Source organism: Pogoniulus pusillus, chromosome 9 (genome assembly GCF_015220805.1).
Source record: "Pogoniulus pusillus isolate bPogPus1 chromosome 9, bPogPus1.pri, whole genome shotgun sequence".
NCBI lineage: Eukaryota > Metazoa > Chordata > Aves > Piciformes > Lybiidae > Pogoniulus > Pogoniulus pusillus.
The window spans coordinates 29,588,946-29,612,225 of record NC_087272.1 but is presented as its reverse complement, the minus strand read 5'-3'; the positions used below and the strand labels follow the sequence as shown (position 1 = coordinate 29,612,225).

Sequence of the window (23,280 nt, the reverse complement as noted above, 5' to 3'; positions counted from 1 at the left end):
TGGGCAGATGCACCACACATGCTCTGGCATTAGGTACAGTATGCTCGCAGCACACCTGCCATACAGGAGTGGCAGCTAAGCATGGACAGCTCATGAAAGAGCAAGAGACCACAGCTCAGCCAGAAGGGCCCTACTAGGACCACGCAGTCCAGCTGCCTGTTTCACTTGGCACTGCCCAGAAGCTAAAGCCTGTTACTAAGGGCATTGCTGAAATGCCTCTGAAGCACTGACAGGCTTGAGGGATCTAACACCTCCCTTTGAAGCCTTTTCCAATGTCTGACCACCCTATAGGTCAAGACATGCCTCCTGATGTCCATTTTCAACCTCCCCTGCAGCAGCTCTGGACCATCCCCACAATGTCCTGGCACCTTCCTTCATCAGTTTCACCAGCTTTTTTCCCCTCCTCCAGACACATTCAAGGACCTTCACATCCTCCTCAAACTGCCGATGGTGCTCACGGTGAGGCTGCAGCAGTGCCAAATGCAGCAGGACCATCACCTCTCTTGAGGGGCTGGAGGCAGCTTGCCTTCTTGGCTGCTGACTCATAGTGAGCCTACTGTTATCCAGCCCTCCCAGACCGTTTTCTGCAGAGCAGAACACACACACTGGCGAGTATGCCCATGAGCACAGACTCTTCAAAGCATCCAGTGAGATTCAATCCCCACAAAGCAGCAGGAAACACTGTACCTGTACATGGTTTCAGCTTCCACATCCCCAAACCAGACACGTAAATTTGGAGTGAAGTTCTGTCCTGTAAGTTCCAACATTGCTACATCCCCGCCACCATTCAACTAGAAAGGCAGGGAACAGGGAAACCCAAAACCAAAAGCATGTATTAGTTAAAAAAAACAGCCCAGTCTCCTTCCCACCCTGAGAAAAAGCCCAGAACAATGTTCTCCCTGTGCACACAGAAATGCACCCAGAGCTGCTCCCATCAGCTGGGGAACACTGCCACACATCCTACAGCCTGTGAAGCACTGACACATTTACACCAGCCTGTCAATTAGTGTGATTGCCTGAAGGAGCTTCCAAGTTTGAGAGTGGTCACTTAAAACAGATATCAATGAAGCTATGCAAACAAAGACCAAAAAACCCTTCCAGAGAAGGTGTTAGGAGAAGTCCAGCTGTTTCTACAGCAGAAGGCTCATGTTCTTAATAAGGTTTCAATCTGGCTCTTTCACCTCTGTTAGGCTGTTTTAAGAACCCAAATAAAATCCCCAATAATCAAACAGAAGTCCTAAGGATATTACTATCATAATACTGTAAGAGATAAAATCCTGAATGGTCTAGAACAGCATTAAGACCATTCCTGTGATGGACAGGCTCACATATCCTGAAATGCAGGCAAGAGAAACTACTGCAGCACGAAGAAACTCTCCTCTTTAAAAACACAGTAAAAATGTTTTCTTCCAGAACTCCACACGGGTACCATGGAGGTTCAATCACTGTGACAAAACCACCCTCACATGATAGTTTACTCCAAACCCATGAGCTTACCTGTAGACTTTCTACAACAGGCACAGGTGTCACTGGAGCATGCACCGGTCCCATCCCCTCATAAAAGGTGTATTCTGCTTTATCCGTGCTAATGATTGTCCAAGAAGCTCCATCATTGATCATCTCTTTATTTGGTTCTTTTGGGCATGGAGTGGCCTTAGAAAGGAAAAAAAGAGTTTTAGATTTGACCTGCAGACTGCTGTACCAAGTCACAGAGATAAACACCAGCCTGGCCAGCAGCAATGTCTGTTATGTCAGAACCAAGTTTCCTCAGGTTTTCCCTTTCACACAATGACCTGGAGAAAACAGCCAAAGGTATTTCAGCAAAACTAGTGGAAATCCAAGCTTGTGAGAATACTGCAACTCTCTTCTATGACAGTGTCACCTCTCCAACCTTTTGATCACTGTTGGGCTTTTAGTTCAGCTTTCAAAGCTTCAGCATTACTGAACAGCCACTAAGCCACAAGCTACAGCACCTAGAAGCAGCTGTTTGGCAATAGATCATGTTTTACTAATGCAAAGGGACCAAACTAGCTACAGAGCAAATGGAACCATTCTCATTAGTTATAATTTCTTTTTTCACCCTTTTTAGGGAGTTCTCCATCATCCACAAAATGACTGAAAACACAAACCTGTATTCCAGTGTTTGTGCAAAGCCAAGGGAGAGAAGCAAAAATGTCAACCTGAGAGGCTAATCGGAGCCTTTGTCTGCTTCTAAATGATAATGTCACTAAATTAATGCATGTACAGATAAAAAATGCAGTGACAGATGGATCTTATGCCAACAAAAGCCTCCCAACAATCCCATCTTCTAGCAACCAGTAAGGAAATTGTGTACAGGCTGAGCACAGGCAAAGGAAAAAATGGAAACTCAAAAATTCTCCTTTTAATACTAAAATTCTATTTTCTTTCAATTGAGCTTTAAGGGTATCCAAGTGTGTAACCATAATATCCAGCTGTGTAACCATAATCTTCCTCCTTCAGAACTGTTGGAAAGCAGTTGAGATAGCAGTCTGAAGAAGAGAAGGCTGAGAGGAGACCTCATTGCTATCTACAACTACCTGAATGGATATTGTGGAGAGGTTGGTGCTGGTCTCTTCTCAGAGGTAGTGATAGAACAAGAGGGAATGGCCTCAAGCTGCGACTGGGCAAGTTTAGAATGGGCATAAGGAAACACTTTTTCCCAGAAAGAGTGAGCAGTCATTAGAGTGAGCTGCCCATGGAGGTGGTTGAGTCACCAACCCTGGGATGTGTTTAAAAGTTGTTTGGATGTGGCACTTGAGGATATGGTTTAAGGGTGAACTATGCAGAGTAGGGATAACAGTTGGATTTGCTGAACCTGAGGGCCTTTTCCAACCAGACTGTTTACTGTTTCTGTGATTCAGGAATGTACTGAAGACATTCTCATATGAACACTCCATCTCAAGACGTTGATGTGAAGCAAGCACCAAGTAGAGCTTGCAAGGGAGGTGTGCAGCAACAGCTGTGACCATAGATCTTGCCCAAGCACAAAGCCCAACTGTTGCTTTGGAGCTGAACTCCAAACAAAGAGTTGCTGTACACCGTTTCAAGGCATCTTTCCTGCTGACTGTAGATCTTGGTGGCACAGACTGACACACCTCAGCTCATGACAGATAAAGTCATGGAGATCAAAACTGAATGACTCTGTACAAGATCCTTGACTGCTTCCTCAGACCTGCTAAAACCCTGCCACAAGATGGAGAAAAAATGCTACAGAATCTGTTATGAAAGCCTTGCCACCTCAAGAATCACATCAGGAGCACATTACTCCTGTCACAGAAACCTTTGGAAGATGCCGATTCCCCTTCTAGAGAAGCATTACTTCTCACCACTGACAGATACAGCACTTGACCTTCAGGAACCTCTTTTCCTCCTCTTTCCTTTCCTTTCATAACTAAACTTTCTCAACAGGTGGCACTGGAGAATTCAAAGACCTCAACTCTTGGTCAGTAGCTCCTGCATTGTCTGGTTTCACATTGAGACAGGATGCAAACTGCATGACACTGATGGATGAAGAACAGAATCCAAGGAAAAGAACATATTTGGACTTTACAAACCCTAACAACCAAACGCTGTTGCACTATTTCCCCTGAAAAAAAAATCCTCAAGCAAACTCTTTAGCAAAGAGTTCTCCTAAGGAAGCCTCCATCTCTCCAGTGTGGCCATCTCCTGGAGCTCAGTACTATCTCTCCACACCCTTTGCTACTCCAGCTGCCCTGGAGGTTTACAGAAGATGGCAAAGCTTAGGTAAGTCTGGGGTTGGTCACAGGCTTGTTCCTCTGATGGAGTCACCATGCTGAAAGCAAGTTAAATAGGCATGAGACCAAACCCACAACTGGTTAGCAGTGACTATCAGAACAGCTCTGTACTGATATCTTCTTACAGTTGTCCTTAGGGTTTCAGTCAGCTACAGTCACCTGCTAGAGGCACTTTTCTCCACCTGCTAGAGAAACAAACACTTGAAGACTAAGATATCTCTGCTCTTTACAGATTACCATGGCCAACTGCCATAGCTTACACCCTCAGCCAATAGCAAGAGAGTGAATCTCTGTTAAGTTCCCATGAAATAAGGGTACCATGACCTGCATGGCTCCCTCTCTGCTAGGAACAGACACACCAGCAGTGGTGCAGCTCCACTGGTACATGTCAACATGTTACACTGCAATACCATAGCTGCATGCACAAGTTCCTAGTGTGTTTCCATGTCTTCCATTGCAAAAAGCAGAATTAATTGTCTAGAAGACATGGAAGAAGGTATGAGGAAAGAAAAACAGATTTGGAGAGGGACAGATGATGTTTGCTGCTTTCTGTTCTCTGTCTTTTCCAAGCAAAATACCAGTCCCATAGTCAAGACCAACTGTAGAAGTGGGGAAAACATCTCAGCTATTAAAATAGTTTTAAAGAACTCACTTGAAACTGGATTATTCTCTCCTGGGAAAGGCACAAATACATTCTCTCAGTGTCTTTAAGGTAAAATGCACATTTATGGAGCTGCGATACTGGATCGTCTGCATCCAATAACGCTGTTTGCTTATCTACCTTGCGAATGATCTGTGGAGGAGAATTGCACACACATTTAGGACAATTTCTGTACTTCATGACATTGGAGATTACACATCTACTGTTAGTAAAGGAAGGGAAAGGTCTTTTTCTTTCATTCCTGTGCCTCCTGTTTTAATACCACCATTCAATTTCTAGTTCTCAATGCCTATGAAACAACACAATTCTGCAGTGCAACTCAAGTGCTACAGCTGCAACGTGCTGCACGCATCTGGGGTTGATCCCTTTGGCTGTGAGGGAAACACACATGAAGCTGCAGCAAAAGCTGCTTTTGTGACACCTCCAGGTGCAAAAGAGCATGAGGTCAGATATTAACATACTCCTAGAGAAGCTTCCATCATTGACAGCATCAACCACACACTGTGGCAGAGTGGTTGCCAAACAAGAACAGTGGAAAAATCAGGATTTATATTAAAGGTATTGAGATGTCCTCAAGTCCAGGTTGGCAGACATAACAGCCATAGTGTATCTTAACAACTGCTGGTCACTAGGTGTTACTTAGACTGCTGCAAAGAAGAACTGTTCCCTATAATTGGCAGCTCAGATGACTGCATTCACAACTGTTCTACTAGTTTATTTTTAAAAATTAAAGAAGTGATTCCCTTACAGACAGTAGGAATTTGTAGCTTGGACCATCAACTCAACCTCTAGAAAAAAAAGTTTAATGCAACACCATCACTAGCAGCAGCCAAAGTGCTTGGAGATTTCTAAGCAGACAATCAGAAAACCATGGCCTCTGGGATGTCAAAATGGCAAAGTGAGTTTTAAGGTGAACTTGGCTGCTTCAAAGTGCTTGGCACTAACCTACAAACTGTCTGCAAGGTACCGTCCAAACCAGTCACTTTCAACCAGCCTGGGAAGGCAGCATGGCAAATGGTGCCAGCAGCAACAAGCCACCTTTAGCCTGCTGTGCTTTAGTGCACTTTTACCTACAAAAAAGGCTTCTGGAATCACCAATAATGGCATTTCCAGTAAGGAAATACTCACAGTGAGTCCAGAAAAACAGTGAGATCCTCTCACTGAATTTCATGTGCATTGAGCCTGATCAGTAGCAATCAGGTCTGCATCTTTCATTCTAATAATGTGAAAAATAATATTAAAAAAAACTTAATCTATTTAAATGACTATTTAGAGCATCTCCTCTGAGTAGGCTATCCACTCTGTTAGCTAAGTTCGACCTAGGAAAGTAAGTTTGGGAAGGAAGCTGCCTGCAGGGAAGGTTGTTTTTACACTGGTACATTCTAAAGATTGTTTCTAGTCACAAGTGGTATTAGCAGAGCCTTGTGTGAAATTTCTAAGGGGCTGACAAGCCACAATTCCACATCAGATGACATATGAAGCACTGTTTATTATCCCTCTCATAAAATTCCACTTAAGTCTGGCATTAAGCACATAAAACTGGAGGAAATAAATCTACAATTATCCTCAAATTTAGTTCTAAAAAAACATTGCTGTGTAACTAGAAAGAAATGCTTTGGTTCACAAGCCTTAACTGGTTATAACCAGGTTTGTATCTGTGATAGAAGACAAGGGCTGAAATTGTCTCTTTCTAAAAACACAATTTATAAACTCAAAAGGAGTTTCCAATGCTCCATATGTAAACCAGAGAGCATTAACACAAGTCCAAAGTGCACTTCCCCGCTGATGTTGGTGTAATTGCACTCTCAGAAGCACACCGAAGTGCTTTTGGATTTTAAACAGCAGAGCGCTTGTAGGGCTTTGCTGAACTCAAGCAATGGAACAGTCTTAGCTGCAAAGACTTTGCTCATCTGGTCGGTAGCAATACTTCAAAGTATTTTGCTATCCTGGGACCTACATTACTCCTTTTAAACCAGACATTTCTTAAGGACAGCTTACAGATTGACCTACTTTGGCAGGTCTGAATTCTGACACTGTGCTGATTTTAGAAGCTGTTCTGGGCTTACAGATTTAATCTGCAGAAAACAACAATAGGCTTTTATTAAAATGGATGCCAGAGAAAACATCCAGTACCAGAAGGAAACATACAGTGCCAAGAATTGTACCCAGCTGTGCAATTACACTAAGTAGCCATCTACAAATTAATGACAGCATTGAAGAAATTAAACTGTACCAGTCTTGGGAGTGCCATGCCAGTGACTGAGCACACAAGCTTGACCGTCTGCCCGTAATGGATGTAGCCATCTCTCACTGTGAACTCTTCTCCTTCTGACTCATCATCATCCACTGCAGAAAACAGCAATTTTCACATTCTTTGTTTTAACCACTGCTTTCCTTTTCAGGAAGGACATTTAACATCACACTATTACATCAAACACACACTCAGAGACAAAGCACATCTGCACATGGGCAATTCATACAGAGGAACAAACACAGGGCTATTTTTGTAGGGATGGAGGGAGGTGAAAAATACATTTCTTCACATTTTTTTTTACTTACAGAGGTGAATGTAAAATGCTCCCCACTGCTGTGAACTGGCATGGAAATTGCCACCTTCCACGTGCAAATATCTGGTGCTAACTGTTTGGGATCGAAGTCTGTTAAATAGTGCCACTTTTGTCCCTGACGCAATACATACTGCAAGGAACACACACAGGCTGGAGATTATCAAAGTACTTCATGGTTGCACAGAAAAGTCACACAAAGTCACAAATGCAGTAAAACAAACTGATGAAGACTGGAAATCGAGGAGTAATTGTCAAAACTATTGGTTAATTCAGAAATGTTTGTGAGGAGACCAGAGGTAATGGCAGCATTACAGGTGGGCTGCTCTCCAAGGCAGGCCAGCTCATGGTGCTGCCACCAGCCACATGGGCCAGCTGAAGGCTTCTGCTCCCAGCTCTCTACCACCTGATGGCTTAGTTGGCCCTTGGGAAGCACTGAGACAACCTTCAGTGAGCATATGAAGGACAAAGGAGAATTACTCTCACAAATCACCATCAATTGAAAGGCAGACAGACAGAACTATGCAAAACTGTAACCATGCAACTGGAGATGTTCTCAGGTTGGAACTTACTCATCAGTCAAGAGAGAGCAAGGCTACGCCTGCTCCCCTACAAAAAAACAGCCACTAGCACTGTGCCATCAAAAGGGGCCTGTTTCTTCTAGCAGGTTGGTATCTACCCTGAAGGAACAGTTGGTGCAGATGGACTGTCCACCAGAGCTATCTGAGCAAAGCCAGCAGTGACACTGCAGCCCACGGGGCAAGCTAGTGGCCTCCAGATCCACATGCCACAGGTGAGTGGGGTCCAGCCCAAAACTGATGGAAGAGCCTTTTAAAGCACTAGTGAAGAGAGAGAGAAACACAAAACAAAAAGAGGGGATCTCTTCAGGTGCTCCAGTGGTATGCAAGCAAAAATTCTGGAGGAAAAGCAAAAATGCTCCCAATGACAACATTAGCACCAAAGATATCTTTACTTGAAAAACACTGTAAGCAAATAAATCTGAGGGAAATGTCCCCACACAGATTTCTTAACCAATCACTTACAAAGAACCATGCAAAACATATCAGAAAACAACATGAAAATGGCATGAAGTAGTAAGAAGGTAGCTGTGAGGCTAGAAAGTACACTTTGGATAGCATGCTGCTACTCACTTATCAGCATCCAAAAACTATCCCTTTTGATACTGATCAATCACCCTAACTACCAGATCATAGCAGCTTAGAAGAACCAATATTCTTGGACATTCTTTATGCATCTGTCTATAAAGATTCACTTCTCAGAATAAAACAGGGCTTTCAGTGGATATTTTATATTTACTAAACGATTAAGTGTGACAGTATAAAAGTCAGCAGTGTAGTCTTTGCTGGGACACTTTCAAACACACCCATGGGTACCATTCTGAAATGGATCAGAAGAAAACAGAAATGGAAAATTTTGCTGTGTTTGCTTTGGAGTGAGACCTCAGGATATACATCAGTGGGAAGCAGAATTAATTGCTACATCAATGGAAAAAACCAAAACACAACAACAGTAACAACAGAAAAAGCTGTCAAAGACTTACAGTCTGCATTTTTCAATGACTGCTTCTTTTTAGAAGGTTTGGAGATGACTTTGATCCGTTTGCTAAGGAACACGCCGATGTCATCGCTGTTGCCGTAGAACATTTTCACTGACAACATGAAGTGCTTTCTCTTGTCTGAGTCTGATATGTACAAGGTTTTGGCAGTGCAATAGTTCTGTGGGGCAAAACATGCTGTTGTTTCTTCCTGCAACTCAGTGCAGTTCAAGAAACTATGCACAGTTCATTTTACAGACAAAATAGGAAGAACTGATCCAACAGCTTCTAAAGGCAATAGAAACTGCTTTCTCCATCTCACAGATGGCTTCAATTGGAAGGCCTTTAGTATCATTCAGTCCAACCATTCTTTTTAGCTGGAGCTAAACCATGTCCCCTAGCACCATATCTCTGCCTCTTTGGAACACCTCCAGGGATGGGGATTCAACTACCTCCCTGGGGAGCCTGTTCCAGAACCCTTTCAGTCAAGACATTTCTTATAATATCCAATCTAAACCTCCCCTAGTGCAACTGGAGGCCATTTCCTCTTGTCCCATCACTGGATACTTGGGAGAAGAGAACAAATTCCATTTCACTACAATCTCCTTTCAGGGAGTTGTAGAGAATGAGGTGGTCTCCCCTCAGCTTCCCCTTCTCAAGACTGAACAACCTCACCCGCATGTCTTGCATACAGACATTTTTATGACTACTGTTTACCTTTTGAAGCTTAGCAGCTGACTTCAGCACCTGACTATCTCTCTAAAGACGCTTACCAGGACTGGAAAGCAGATGGTTAGAGACTTTGGCTGTGCAAAGCCATCTCTGAGTGGCTAAGAGCACTACTGAGAACAACAACTGAGCAAAACTGTACAGGCAGCACACCAGGCACACACAAGTGGCTGCCAGTGCAGGAAATGTGCCGAGTCAAACTTTCCTTGAATGGATGGGAGATGACTGGGTTTAGAAACACTGGAAAGTTACTTATGGCTAAAGCTTTACACTGGGTGGCAACAGGAGCTTAAAAAAAAGCTCAAAAAGAACTGTGATTACCCTGTTACTATTCAGCAAGATATGAAGCCTTTCTAAGTGGGCTGTAGTGGGAACACCAGGCAGCTCAGTGAAACACCCAGCTAAATGAACATCCACCTACTGCCAGCTCTAGTCCAACTGTTTAAGTAATTAAAAATATCTTAACAAAAATCTAGTAGCAGTAAGATTTATTAAGATGCTATTTTAATTGTATTTCAATGCAAAGAGTCTTAAAGACCACCAGATTATCCATCCGTGCAACCAGGGAGAGGGACACGAAGGAGGGTGGGGCAGAAACCTCACTTGAGTTACTCACTGGTGCCCAACAACCTCACCGTTTCCTGACCCTGAAGCAGCAGTCTGCAAATGAAAGGCTGATATCCCTCTGAAAGCCCTTGAACCATATCCACCTCTTCAACTCTCCTACAGATTTTTGAGGGTTTTTTTAAACCACTTGGATAATATCCCCCTACAGTGAAACAAGTGACTGAAACTAAGCAACGACATTCCTTGAAATGTGCTGCAGGTTGCACTAATCTCCTCTGCAGCAACCTGAGTGTTTTCATTACAACTCTTCTACCTTTCCTTCCAAGTTCAGCTGCTGCATCTCCTGGTCGCTGTTCCCGATGCCGATGAAGGCGCAGGGCTGTGACTCCTGCTCTGTGCAACCATCCCGTTCCATCTGCTCTTTTTTTTTCTTCCATCCACTGCCCATGAGATACACACACGGAGGAGGGCAAAAGAACCTGGAAATGAGAAATGCACGATGTGATTATACACAGCTTTCCCAGAACACTCTGAAAACAGAACTGTTGCGCACCAGAAGTTCTCAGGCCTTTCTCCCTTTGCATTTCAGTTTTTACATCCTTCATTTGTGCTGAAAAAAGGCACAAAACAAGGAAAAGCAGCATTAGCTGCACTGACATCAAACATCTTTCCAGGCCAATGTGTGATAAGCAGCAGTTTGCAACTCTTTAACCAAAGCCACTTTCTAGCCTCCCAAAGAAGATACTGTCAAGCTAAAAACGGCCTTGAAAGTGATGACAGTGCTTTGTTCTGCAAGTGCTTAACATGATGCAGCAATTAACAGAGCAGTTCCACAAACTGATGGAATGGGCAGCTACTGACTACAGCTCCTGAACACTCAGTGCCTCACCACTCACAAAGAAGGAGCCTATTCCAGCCAAGCAGAAATCTCCGGTTTTAAAGGAATAGATGATTTAACACCTTCACCAGCACCGGCAGAAGAGATGATCCAGCCTTTAGCAGCACTGACCACAAGCAGTCCAGAGGCCATTAGAGCAGCATGCTGAATACCAAATGCAGCAGAGTAACACAATGCATTAAAGTTTCTGCAAATTGTTAAATACAAATCCTCATCACTTTGGGGTTTGGTTGCTTGCTGCAGTGGTCACCGCATAGTTCAGATCAAAGTGAAAAGAGCAGAGCAAGTAAATCCAGGTGTGAGGTAGCTAAAGAACTATGAAGGGAGAGGATAACTGAAAAAGTTTAATTCTCTCCTTATTTCACATTGGACAGTAGCGCTTAACTTGGCATGTTTGAAACCCAAAGAGGACTCCTGCCTCATGCAGGCAGGCAGGATTTACATTTGGCCTGGGACAACAGAATCCATGGATTATTTCAATTAAATACCATAAAACCCTCCATTAGTAACTCAGCTTTAGTACAGAAACCAAGTCTAACACACTTCTTTATTTCATCTATGCAGCAACATTTCCTTCATTTAAGGACAGGAAAAGCTTTTCTAATTAATAGAATTCCTAACAAACAAAACTCAAGTCCTGAGTCAGTAATCACATAGTAGTAAAATGTGAATATTAAGAACCTCTACAAATGCAAAGATTTTGTAGTCATTTCAGTTAATGCACACGACACATCCTTTGTTAGAGAAACAGCCCAAGGTTTTCTGCAATTCAGAATTTCTCAGTGTTATGGTACTGTGCAAAAACTGTCCCCTGTTGGCAGGGAAAAAAAAAATCAATCATTTTTTTACCTTGCCTATAAATCCACAGTGAAAATCTGTCACTCATTTCCCTAGTTTGAAGAAACACCAGATTTTAGGACACACCAATATGCATTCAGCTTAAATATCTGTGAGTGCCTCCCAAAAACAAGCAAGGCCAAGGATGATGTCAAGTGCTGCTGAGGAGGCCTCCTCTGCTCTGCCACCCCAGAGAGGCCGCGTCACAGTGGTCTTCTCTGAGCAATGCCTTTCTAATTACAACTACAAACTAACTCCATGCGTGGGAGATGCAGGGTTTTTTTGGGGGGGGGGAGAAACTTCAAGTACCAGATGTATTGCTTCAAGAGTTATCTTCTGGATTGAGCTTCTTCAGATTGCCAGAAACAGCACATCACCTATCTGGCCAGCTGCAGAGCTCTTAAAGTGACAATACAAGGTCCTGTAAGTGTTAATGGATGTGTCCCACTAATGTTCTTCTCAATAATTATCAGCTATTTCCAATAAAGTAATTATGCACAGAAGACAAATGAACACCAACCTTTATTAACAGAGCAATGCTTTGCACAACAGAACCCAACCCTTTGTATCCCAGTGGGTGTCAAGCCAGAGAGTATACATCACATTTACTCTTCTTCCTCGTGGACTCCGGCACTGAGCTCACTGGTGACAATACAGGAGACAATCCCAAACTTGTTTCATATCCTTTTCACGTCAGCTTTATTGAAACCAAGTCCTCTGGCTAGCTATGGCCAGTAGGTGGCAATGGAGGCCCGCAGGAAAGGAGGCTAACCCTCTGATGGAGAAAGCCACAGCAATTGGTGCGCTCTTGTTAGACCACAACACAGAGAAAACCTTGGGAAATGGTGACTTATGGAACAAAGAATCAAACTTCGGAAGCTAGGAATGTTACCTTTAGTTAAAACCACCATCAAGACACCATCAAGAAGCAAAGTCTAGATAGACATTCCCAACATGAATAGGTCTTCTGATGGGTCACCCTCTCACACCCTTCAGATACAGACCAGCACCAGCTTGGGGCTTTGTACACTTACAAACCCAGCACCTCAGCTCTAAAATGGGCTAAACAGACATTTGCTATCCAGCACAGTGTGAGTAAACGGCGAGACTCCTTGTGCTTCTAATTTTCATAGAAGATTACAGAAAGCGCCTTTGATGTGTATAAAGTAACTGCTGCAAACAGGTTTTCTCATCAATAAAACATTTCCACGTATGCAGGAGTGTGTCTGTGTGTGAGGCTGACTTCCAGACAGCTCTACAGAAACAAAAAGCAAACCACTTCCCCAAAGTCAGCCAAGTAATGGAGGTAATTTCCAGCGTTACTGATGGGAAAAGAGGTAGGACAATGTTTGGTGGAACAAATGAAAATACTCTTCCTTTGACCTTTGATTTACAAGGCCTACCTCTCTTTTGTTCAACCACAAAACTAAAGTAAGACTGAGTAGGAGGGGAAAAAAATCTTCTTAAATATTAATCTGACTTAGAAGAAGAAAAATACGTTGGAAGGAAAGGCAGCTGTGTCTGGTTCTTTAGAGCTTCTTCAGAATTTTCTGTGCAAGAAGCCATGGTGGAAGACCAAGCAGGGAGTCATTTCCTCACTTGATTTACAATGGTCTCTCAATATCTCTTTACCTCTCATCCATGCCACGAGCAGACTGGCAATTCCCTGCTGAATGAGCAGCAGCACAACACAGGACATTCCTCTCTGTGAGGCTGCACACATAACAGTTTGGTCTAAAAGCCACAAGACCTCTTGGGGATCAGCCCTGTGAGCTCTCTCACTGCTGCAAGTACAACCACCACTCCTGGGCAAAGCCTTGTTAGAGCTGCATGGTTAAATGCAGACTCAAGAGTCTCTTCCTTGCTGATACCAAGCACAGTGACTGCCCATTCGGGGCAGCATTTGGGATACCAGAGCTGTGCAAATCTTCAGGTACTTAGCATCTCTACAACAGGTTTCTCTGGCTCTGTGATGCTCTTTCTATGCATTTCCCAATAATTTGTGATCATTTTAGATTCCCTTTGTTGTAATTGCACTGAAGCTGCTGTTGGGACTGATCAGATTAGTCAGAGGATCAATCTCCAAAAAGTAAAAAGGTGTCCTCAGAGTGCTTTCTCATATGACAGTTCCATGGGCTGCTCAAAAGAGTCAGGACCACAGTGTTACCAGCCTCACCTTAGGCTCCAGGCTCTGTAACCCAGGGCAGCATGCAGCAGCCAGCTGTTGCCATCTTTTCAACAGATTTTCTCCCTCAGACCAAATGGAAACTGATCATTTTTCCACAGCAAGAGAACCAAGCTGAGATTTGTCTAAAGATGCTCCCCTTTACTCCAAATGACTCGAAGGAAAGATGATTTCTAGTGGTTTCCGAGTCCTTATTGCAACATCAGAAATGGGAACAGTCTTTGGCACTCCCTGGAATATTGTTTTACATCAGACACACACCAAAGGAGACACGGACATTCTCCAGTCCCTTCCATCAGTTCAAGCCAAGCAACACAGAGAAAAGCTGATACCTCAAGTAGAGCAACTACCCTAACTGAGCCTGCCAGGAAGCAAGGGGTAGAACCAAAATCAAAGCAGCTCACGTCATTGCTACCTAGTTCTGAAGCAGTATTCTTACACCACAGGCTTCTATTCATACAAGCCTACTTTTCCACATCATCCAGTGCATCCTGTGTCCATCTCACTGAAGTCTTTGCCTTCAGGATTTAAAGGCATCTGCCAGCTAGTTTCCTTTATGTTCTGGGCGACATTAACAGAGTATATTTTCCTTTGGTCAATCCTGAGCTGGCCATGGCAGGAGGCATACTTCTCAGCCAGCTACACCGTTTTGAGCATGACAATGCTCAGCAGTCTGCTTTCCATCTTAGAAGCTGATAGAACATCACTCCTCAAAGAATTCAATGCCACAACAAACAGCTGCAAAGTCTTTAGGTGCTGGAGTGCTAAGGATGGAGCAGTGGAGCCACAAAGAGAAACAAGATTGCTCTCAGGAACAAGATTTAAGCAGAGGGCAGGAGCATTCTGGGCAGTGAAGGCAGGAATTACAGGAACTCCTTCACCAAAAGATACAAAACAAGACACAGACAGACCATTCTTGGGCTACTTAGGAGTGGTAATGGTTAATCTCAGAACAGCATGGAATGCACAGGTACCAGTCTTGCTCACACCCTGAGGAGCTGTGCCTTGAAAAGCAAAACACTCCAGCCCCTTACAGGGTTGGACATTCACACTGCTCAGACTCTGGGGAGAAGTCTCAGGGAACACTCAATATGGAAACCATACAGGCAGCACAAACCAAACCACCACACTTAGCAGGACTCAACATCACCTGAATGCCTTTGAAACAGGACAGCCATCCAACAGGAAACATTAGGCAAGAAGTCTTAAATTCAGCTAAGCCCATCCAGAAGCTGCTTACCTCCTGGCTAAACTAAATAACATTAACTTTGAGAACAGCAAGGCTAAGAAGCCTTATTTCATCACTGTTCTTTTGGAACAGCTATCAGGAGCACTCTCAGACAGATCAAAAAAGCCTCCATCCAGGTGGCAGCACCCTGCAGTGGTGTTTCTGTGAGGTCTGTTGGAACAAGGCCACACCAGGCAAGTCCCACACCGTCTGCAGCAAGCCTTCAGCGGAGCCTTCACCATCTGCTGACCTCACCACAACACTGGGAGGTGGCCTCTGCGCTCACCTTCTCCTTATGCTGCCACACACATTCTATTAGTGATAAACAACTCTCATGGCCTCAGAACAAACAAGGCTTAAAGGCTGGAACAGAAGGTGGAAGTTTGATCATAGCTTTTTAGGTTTTATATTTAGACATGACAATGCAAAATTAATTCTTTTTTAACTTGAATTCTGAGCTATAGAGACAGTGTAATTTAATTTATTCTTTATGGATAGAAAGCTAACCAGATCACATCCATGCCATAAGGAAGTGCCAGGGAAAACAGACAATTTCTCCCCAAAAGCAGGTATGAAATAGGTTTCTGCCTATAAAGCAGATGTGTGCAAAACAACTCACTTTAGAAATGGTGTTTAAGGTATAAATGGTGAAAACTTGTGTGACCAGTTGCATAAAGTAGCCTTAAACCTTTACTAATTTTGCTTAGTCCAGCAGCATGAAGAATCAAAGGGCATATTCTGTTATGAATAAAACAGAAGCAACAAAATAAAACCAAGTTAATTCATCATTGAGTTTCACTCAGTACTTTAGGGCACACACAGGCCCAAGGATTTACTGTTTGGCATGTTTCTTTAGGCAGCTAACAAGACACCATTACTGATGCCAAGGCTCTGGGAATCAGCAGAGCAGTACCAGAGTCTCAATAGTGTGCTAAAATAGAAGGAAACTACAATACTGAAAAGGAGAAAGGAAATGACAGTACGTATTCCAAATCACACTATGTATTCCAGACATCCACTTCACACTCGCGCCAGCACGACAACCTTTGCATCATCCCATTATTTTACAGCAAACATCCCACCACTTTCATTCCCAGTTGTCTTCCACTAAGCTCTGGGATTCCCTGCACTCATTTGACACATTTATTTTTCAGGAGGTAAAAGCTGAGACACCTTTGATAAACAAATGCAACCACGCCAAGACAGACAACTGAGCTGCACCTCAGAGAGTCTGCACCCAGCTCCTCCTACCAGTTGTTTCCAGCATTGAGAAACTCACACCAGCTGAACAAACTTCACCAGTACTGCTTAAGTGCCACAGTGACCTGATCAGCATCCAGCTGAGGAGCAGACAGGGATGCTCAAGGCAAGAGAAGCTTACAGCAGTGCTATCAAACTGCACCCAGGAGCTGTCAGGCACTGCCAGCAAATGCCATTTTTAAGCTTTGCTTTGAGTCTCTCAGAACCTTGTGTAGGTTTCCTGATCAGCAACGTTACACTCTTTCCCCTCCTCGTTTCAAGCTTTGCAAAGTGCTCTTGCCCTCATGAGCTGCTCTGGCAAGGAGAACAAAATGACTGAAATCAGAGACATTGTTTAGAAGTCCCTTCCTTATCTGCAGGCACACCCTTCATTTTTAGGGAATGATGTGCTGAAGTCATCTGCAGCCACGAACGTAGCTCTGGAATGACAATGCAATCTGAGAAGATCACAATCAGAGGTCCCTATAATGCCATGACAAATCTTTCTGGCCACTGAGCTTGCTTCCAAGGGCTGAAGTTATCTTTCACTGCTGGGAAGGCTCTGCTCTGCAACTCTACTGCACTTGGGCATGGCAGTGGGCAAGGAGCTGCACAGTCACACAGCAGATAAACAGCACACTTGCCTCCTTCTGCCCCTTCCCTCCCTTCTCTGCTTCACATTTGAGTCTCATCAAGAAGCTCCAAAAGATCTAAAAGGCACTTTGAGTAAACAACTTCATGGAGCTGCAGAACCTGAACAATGCCCAAAGAAAGGACTTGAGGCACTGGCCACCAGAGAAGGTGACATAGAGATGATCCCTCAGGCACAGAACCCTGGAGAACAGATGAAACAACGTGCATCTGATTCACAGACATCCGGAAGCGTGATTTAAACTGGCAGCAACCATCAGAGAACCTTGCAGACTTGAATCTAACATTCCTGCTAATACTTTCATACACAGATAAGGTAGAATCTCAAAGCTCAGAAAAATGTAAAAAGCATAAGTGATGTAACAAGGAGGGCACAACAGTGGCTAAAAAAAGTTAGAAGTTTGGTCTTTGGTATTGTTATTTGTTAGCCATAAATTTTCTGAAAACTACTACACTATTTAAGGAAATTGAAGGTAGAAAAATATCATTTATCACTTACACAAAATTCCATGTAAGCATGAAAGACCTAGAAATCTGTGTGTGAAGGACTATCCTATTTACTTCTACTGGTCATGCAATGAAAACATCACAGAGCAGACTGCAGGATACCCACCCCTGCCCAAAAGCATCCCTCCTCCCATAGTGGTGTGGGTTTTGTCCCTTAGGAAACTCCCCATGATTGCAGCTGGTGTTGCAATGTTATTTACCACAGTGTCACCAATATGGCTGTGAGTGATCTGTCATCTGCTCAAAGCTATGGCAGTACTGAGTCAGAAGTACCTCTTACTGAGGTCAGATATGTCCCTTTCATATTTCATTAGGTTAAGACGTGAGGAAGAAATTCTTCCCCATGAAAGTGTGAGGCACTGCAGCAGGTTGTCTAGAGAAGCTGTGGAGGCTCCAAGCCTGGCAGTGTTGAAAGCCAGGTTGGCTGGGACCTTGAGCAACCTGCTCTAGCAGGCGGAGAAGTCCCTGCACATGGCTGGGGGGGTTGGAACTAGATGATCTTGAAGGTCCTTTCCAACCCAAACTATTCTGTGATTATGTGATATCAAGTTGTAATCAGTCAGGAAAACACTCCTCTACAAATAGGCCCCATTAATCACCTTGTATGCTCTGGATTTAAAATGGAAGGTTTAAAATTAGAGCCACATGAGTTCAGTGGAAGTAAAGCTCCACCACAGACAGAAGCTGCTAGCAGAAACACCTCCCTGCACTGAGCTCCAGAGGCTTGCAGCATCACTTACAGCAACCATGCTGGTCTGCCTTTCTCCAGACTATAGTATCAACTGAGGAATCCTGCCATGCCCTTTGCACCAGAGGGCAACTAGGGAAGAGCACACTCACCTTTTCTCGTTCCCATATGATTTCTGCGCAACTTTGGCGTGGAGGATTAGCACTGTTTGATCCCCTCTCTCCTTCAGGTAATTTCGCATTGCTTCCCTGGAAAGAAAAAGACAAAATGAGCTTGGAAAGATCTTTGGGTTTGTTTATAATAATCTAAAGATAGCTTTAGGACTGATAAAACCAGAACACCTGAAATCCCAAAAGGCCAGCATTAACAGGTTCAAGATGAGTTTGGTTTGAGCTTTAAGGCAATTACACAGCAAAAAGAAGCCCCAACCGTGCATGAAAGTGGCAGCAGGGTCCTGTGAGCATTTACAATTACTATACTTTCCAGAAAAAAAAAAAAGCTGTTTGAGATATCAAACCATTATCCCCCTCTACTCTGCCCTGGTGAGGCAGCATCTGGAATATTGCATCCAGTTCTGGGCCCCTCAGTTCAAGAAGGACCTCAGGGAACTGCTTGAAAGAGTCCAGTACAGAGTCACAAATATGAGTAAGGAAGTGGAACATCTCCCTTGTGAGGAACATCTGAGGGAGCTGGATTTCTTTAGCTTAGAGAGGAGACTGAGAGGTGACCTCATTCATGTTTGTAAATATGTGAAGGGCAAGTGTCAGGAGCCAGTCTTTGCTCAGTGATGTCCAGTCACAGGAAAAGGGGTAATGGGTGCAAGATGGAGCACAGGAGGTTCCATGTCAACTGAAGGAAAAACTTTTTCACTGTGAGGGTGGCAGAACACTGGATCAGGCTGCCCAGAGAGGTTGTGGAGTCTCCTATGGAAACATACAAAATCCACCTGAACACACTCCTGTGTGCCCTACTCCAGGTGATCCTACTCTGACAGGCGGCTTGGACTTGATGAACTCTCAAAGTCCCTTCTGACCCCTAACATTTAGTGATTCTGTGATCAATACTCATCACTATGCTGTGTGCAACGTTCCATTTGATAAAGCACCACACAATAAATGTTGTTAGAACACATTTTCTTAATTAAATTTTTTCTCCTGAACTAACGTAGTCTCCCATGCTAATGACCAATTGTTTTGCAGTTTTGTTTGGTATTAAATCAATGCAACGTTTAAATTCTTTTGGTTGTGAATATACCAAGGATAAAGTTAAAACTCTTCAGCCTACTGCCTAATCTAGTTTCCTAGAGACAGCCTCTACAGCCTGCATAAAGTCAGGTGAAAAAAATAATTCATTTTCTATCCCTCAACATCACTGTAATGAGAGACAACACATAAAAGCTGTAATTACCTCCAAGATACCCAGAGCAATTCCTTGAGAGGAGCAGGAGAACAATGCACTCCATCATTCCCTGCACACTCATCTAACTGCTCATTAAGCAGCGTGCCAAGCTCAACACCCTAGTCTCGGTGGAAAGCTGGCAGCGTCCTGCTCAGTCCCTGTCAGGAGCTCTGCAGGGTGGCTGCCCACCACTGCGCTCATCTGCAGCCATCAACCTCAGAAACAGACTTAAGAATTTAACAGCAAGGTAGATGAGGAGATGAAACCCCACAGAAGAGGACTGGTTTGGGTGGTACTTCAGAGAGGAAAGCCAGCAGATTGGGGGGACAGGTTTGACAAGCGCCCAGCTCCGCCCATCATGTTTTGTAAAAGCTTGCACTTGTCTGCCTAAGAGAGGGATCACAGGCTGGACTTTCTGTGGAAACAGCAAGGTGTGAGAGCAGAGACTCAAACCACTGCTTCCAAGGTGGAACAGCTTGACCCTTTCAGAGCTGACATTAATAAAAGTGATGTACACCCATAAAAGCACTGGTGTAAGAGCTGCCTCACAGTGCACAGTTACTTTATTTACAGCCATTGTTTAGGAACAGGTTTTTAACCACAAAATATAACTCAGTGAATTATTATGATGCATTTCATTAAGAGATTATATTGGCTGCATTCTAGCAGTTTAAAAACTTTATATCTGACCATTTGAACTCCTCTAGGAAGAGCACTGCCACACTTAAATTAAGAACATCTGTCAAACTCAAAACTTTGGACTACCATTAAAAAAAAAACAATTACTCAAAGCCAGCAATCTCCACACAGAAATGCTAGGTGCTAGCTGATGTTTATTCAGCACTGCATGAGGAGGAAATTCTGCCTTGTTACTACCCTTTTGCTACTGTGGACTGAGACAAGCCAAGCTGCTAGGAAAACTAGGAATGTTTCCCTCCAGCCTCTTCCACTGATAAGAAAACACAACCACTGCAACTCTTAGATGTCATTATTCACTACTAAATCTTACACCCCTCCACAAAGGTAGCATCATTATGGTTTAGACCTAAACCAAACCAGAATAGCACAAAAAAAGCAGTGCTCTTCTGCTGGAATCTGCACAATGGTGAGCAGGTTATCAGGCAAACAGGGCTGCCTTGACAGAAAAGAGCTGACCAATTGTCCAATAATTGAACTAAATGTCTTTAATTTTTTAGCATTACACAAAGAAGTCATACCTTTCAAAATGTGTGTGATCCCTGGTTTTTTAGAACTAGGCAAATTAGCTTTTTTCTCTTCAGAGGGCAAGAATCAATTTGCTTCTTTTCAACCTTTACTGGCACAGAAAAGGTTTTTAAGCTCCACCTGTGACAGAGTCCTGATGCCTACCCAGTACTCACAGGAAAGAGTACCTGGCATATCTAGTACCCAACACCCTGCACATGAAATTTAGCCACTATAGTTAATAGAAGAAGTAGTTGAAACTATTGAAATTGAATAGTCACTACTTTTGTTGTGCTTTTTAAATGACAGAAGATAAAATTCTGTCAGTAACCCCAGGGTGACACTAAGAGGTGGCACTAACTTGAGACAGGAAACAGTTCATTATTAAAACTTAGTACAACCTTGAAAACAGTAAGGCCAAGAAAGAACAGCAACACTTGTTCAACAGAGACCAATTCTGCATTGGAATGAAATTCAAGAAGGACAAAAGCTAATCTGAAGCTGCTCCAGAAATGCAGCAGCATAAGGTGTGCTTAGCCCCCATGAGCACACAAAAAGTAGGCTACAGTGACAACGGGCAGCCATGTCCTTACACATACTACCACCATACAAACTATCACAACTTGCACATCTTTTGCTCCTGAGCAAACAGCAGAGTTTAAACTCAGCAGTTAGTTATGATCAGCACATATCATGACACTGAGTGTTTTTCAAGCTACTGTACCACAGTCCAGAGATGGTGGTGGCTACTGAAGAGATTCCAGCACAAAACCTTTCTCATCAGAGGAGGAGCAAAGCAGCACAGTGCTGCAGCCACTCTCACCACACCTCAGGAGGGAGAACGCTGGTGGCACTGCCTGTTGCAATCTCTGACTGCTCATGCTCCATCGGAGGCAGTTCAGAGCCCTACTCAGCAGTACAGCGTCCTCCTGCTCTCACATCAGGCAGGACAGCAGCAGTGCTGAGCTCTCAGGCAAAGCATTATCTGACATCACCTCACAAGGCACCCAAGGAAAGAAATCCCACTGATTCCTGGTGAGCTCAGCAGACTGGCATCCCACCAGACAGTCTACAGAAACTAAGGTGTGCAGTCAACACCACTTCTAACAAACCATCCTAAGCACCACAGCAAGAGACTGTTTGACACTGTCCTTCTGGCTGCTGCCTGCATGCAGGAACTGCAAAGTGCTGACATTTTTAATTCCACAACTAGCAAACCATAGGGGTTTCACTTAGAAATCCTTCTGGAAACAAAAAGGCTAACTTTAGGGACTTGTTAAAAGCAGAATTTCTTCAGAGCTTACCTAGTGAGCCGCTTCGGTTGAGGTCGCTCTCCAAATTTCCTGGAAAAAAAAGAAGTCGTTAATTTAAAACAGAAGTGTTCAGCCAATGTCAGTGACATATTACCCTCCAAATGCATTGGAATTCAGTGTCTTGTCTTTCTGACTTCCCAGGTAGGTTACTAGTCAAGTGCCACCCACCTCCTTGCAGCAGCTTTTCCCATGCCAGCAGAGGCTTTTTTGATTTGGAACATGAACTTTCTTTGCTAAAGTGGCATTGACTTTCTCTCTGAATCCCACCTGAGAAAGCCTACATCCCACAATGATGAAATAAGCAGGAGAGCTTTGCCATAGCATTGGTCTAAAGTGCCAACAAAACCCAGCTATTATCCACCTCCAGAAATGTACAGACTCAGCTCTGAAGTGGCAGATCCCAGTGACTGCTCCTCAGGCTCTCAGAAAGCTGCTTTTCCTTCATAACTCTTAAAAAAAGGCCGCTGAAGTATTTGCCACGTGTCAGGACAACCTCCCTGGTGGAATGTAAGCAGACACGACCCAGACGTGCCCTGCTGTGCACCTGAACAGCTTCAGCCACGCAGTGTTTGCTGTGCTTCTTTCAGTGTTTTAAGACTGTTCTTGAGAGTGTTCACTTTTGACACCAGGTTAAGGCTTCCCACAAAAATCTTTATTTACACAAGATACCAAATTTACACAGCAGAGAAACATCTTTATTACCAAAAAAACTCTCAAGATTCACTTAAAAATGTCAGTCCTAAGAGCTGGGAAGGCAGTGCCCAGCTGCCTACCCTACTAAGGCAACAGAATCACGAGCTACAGTGGGGATGAAGCAAAAACAGAAAAGAAAAAAAGAAAAAAACACCAAAAGGCAAAACCAAACCAGGCTCAACTTAACACCTCTGTGGCTGAAAATAAACTGAGGCATCAGAAACTCTGCCGCTGCTGCTGCCAGTGCCCAAAACTACCTCTATGACTGGCCAAATTCTTGACGCTTTCTGGAGAGTCAAAACCCTTCTCCTAATGTAGCCCCCCAACAGTGCCGGAGGCTTCCCAAGACATAGAGAACTTCCTCACCCAATGATGTGACAAGGAAATCTCCTGTCTGTGCAGTGGGTCTGTCCTGAGCTCCACAGCGACTGCTGGTGGAATGATCGACCCATTCCAGCTTCACATCACCAGCTCTAGAGATGCACAGACACTCAAGCTCTTACCATTTACACAGCAGAACAGAGCAGCAACCTTGAAACAAAAGAACTAAGATTCTTCTGCAAGATTTCATTTTATACATTTTAAATG

The 23,280-nt window shown here is 43.7% G+C and overlaps 1 protein-coding gene across 6 annotated transcripts in view; it reads right to left on the bottom strand.

The window, feature by feature from the left end:
- Positions 1 to 23,280, bottom strand: part of RBPJ (recombination signal binding protein for immunoglobulin kappa J region) — a 57,871-nt gene that overhangs the window by 4,720 nt on the left and 29,871 nt on the right. For 4 of the 6 annotated variants that reach the window (XM_064149100.1, XM_064149102.1, XM_064149097.1 and 1 more), the window contains 9 exons: positions 21,991 to 22,029; positions 18,238 to 18,333; positions 10,166 to 10,331; positions 8,563 to 8,737; positions 6,997 to 7,134; positions 6,671 to 6,783; positions 4,429 to 4,569; positions 1,498 to 1,653; positions 688 to 791 (listed from right to left, as the gene is read on the bottom strand). In XM_064149100.1, the coding sequence (XP_064005170.1) occupies positions 688 to 791; positions 1,498 to 1,653; positions 4,429 to 4,569; positions 6,671 to 6,783; positions 6,997 to 7,134; positions 8,563 to 8,737; positions 10,166 to 10,331; positions 18,238 to 18,333; positions 21,991 to 22,029 (1,128 nt within the window). The remainder of the gene's footprint in view (positions 1 to 687; positions 792 to 1,497; positions 1,654 to 4,428; positions 4,570 to 6,670; positions 6,784 to 6,996; positions 7,135 to 8,562; positions 8,738 to 10,165; positions 10,332 to 18,237; positions 18,334 to 21,990; positions 22,030 to 23,280) is intronic. The other 2 variants (XM_064149099.1, XM_064149101.1) reach the window with 2 other exon arrangements.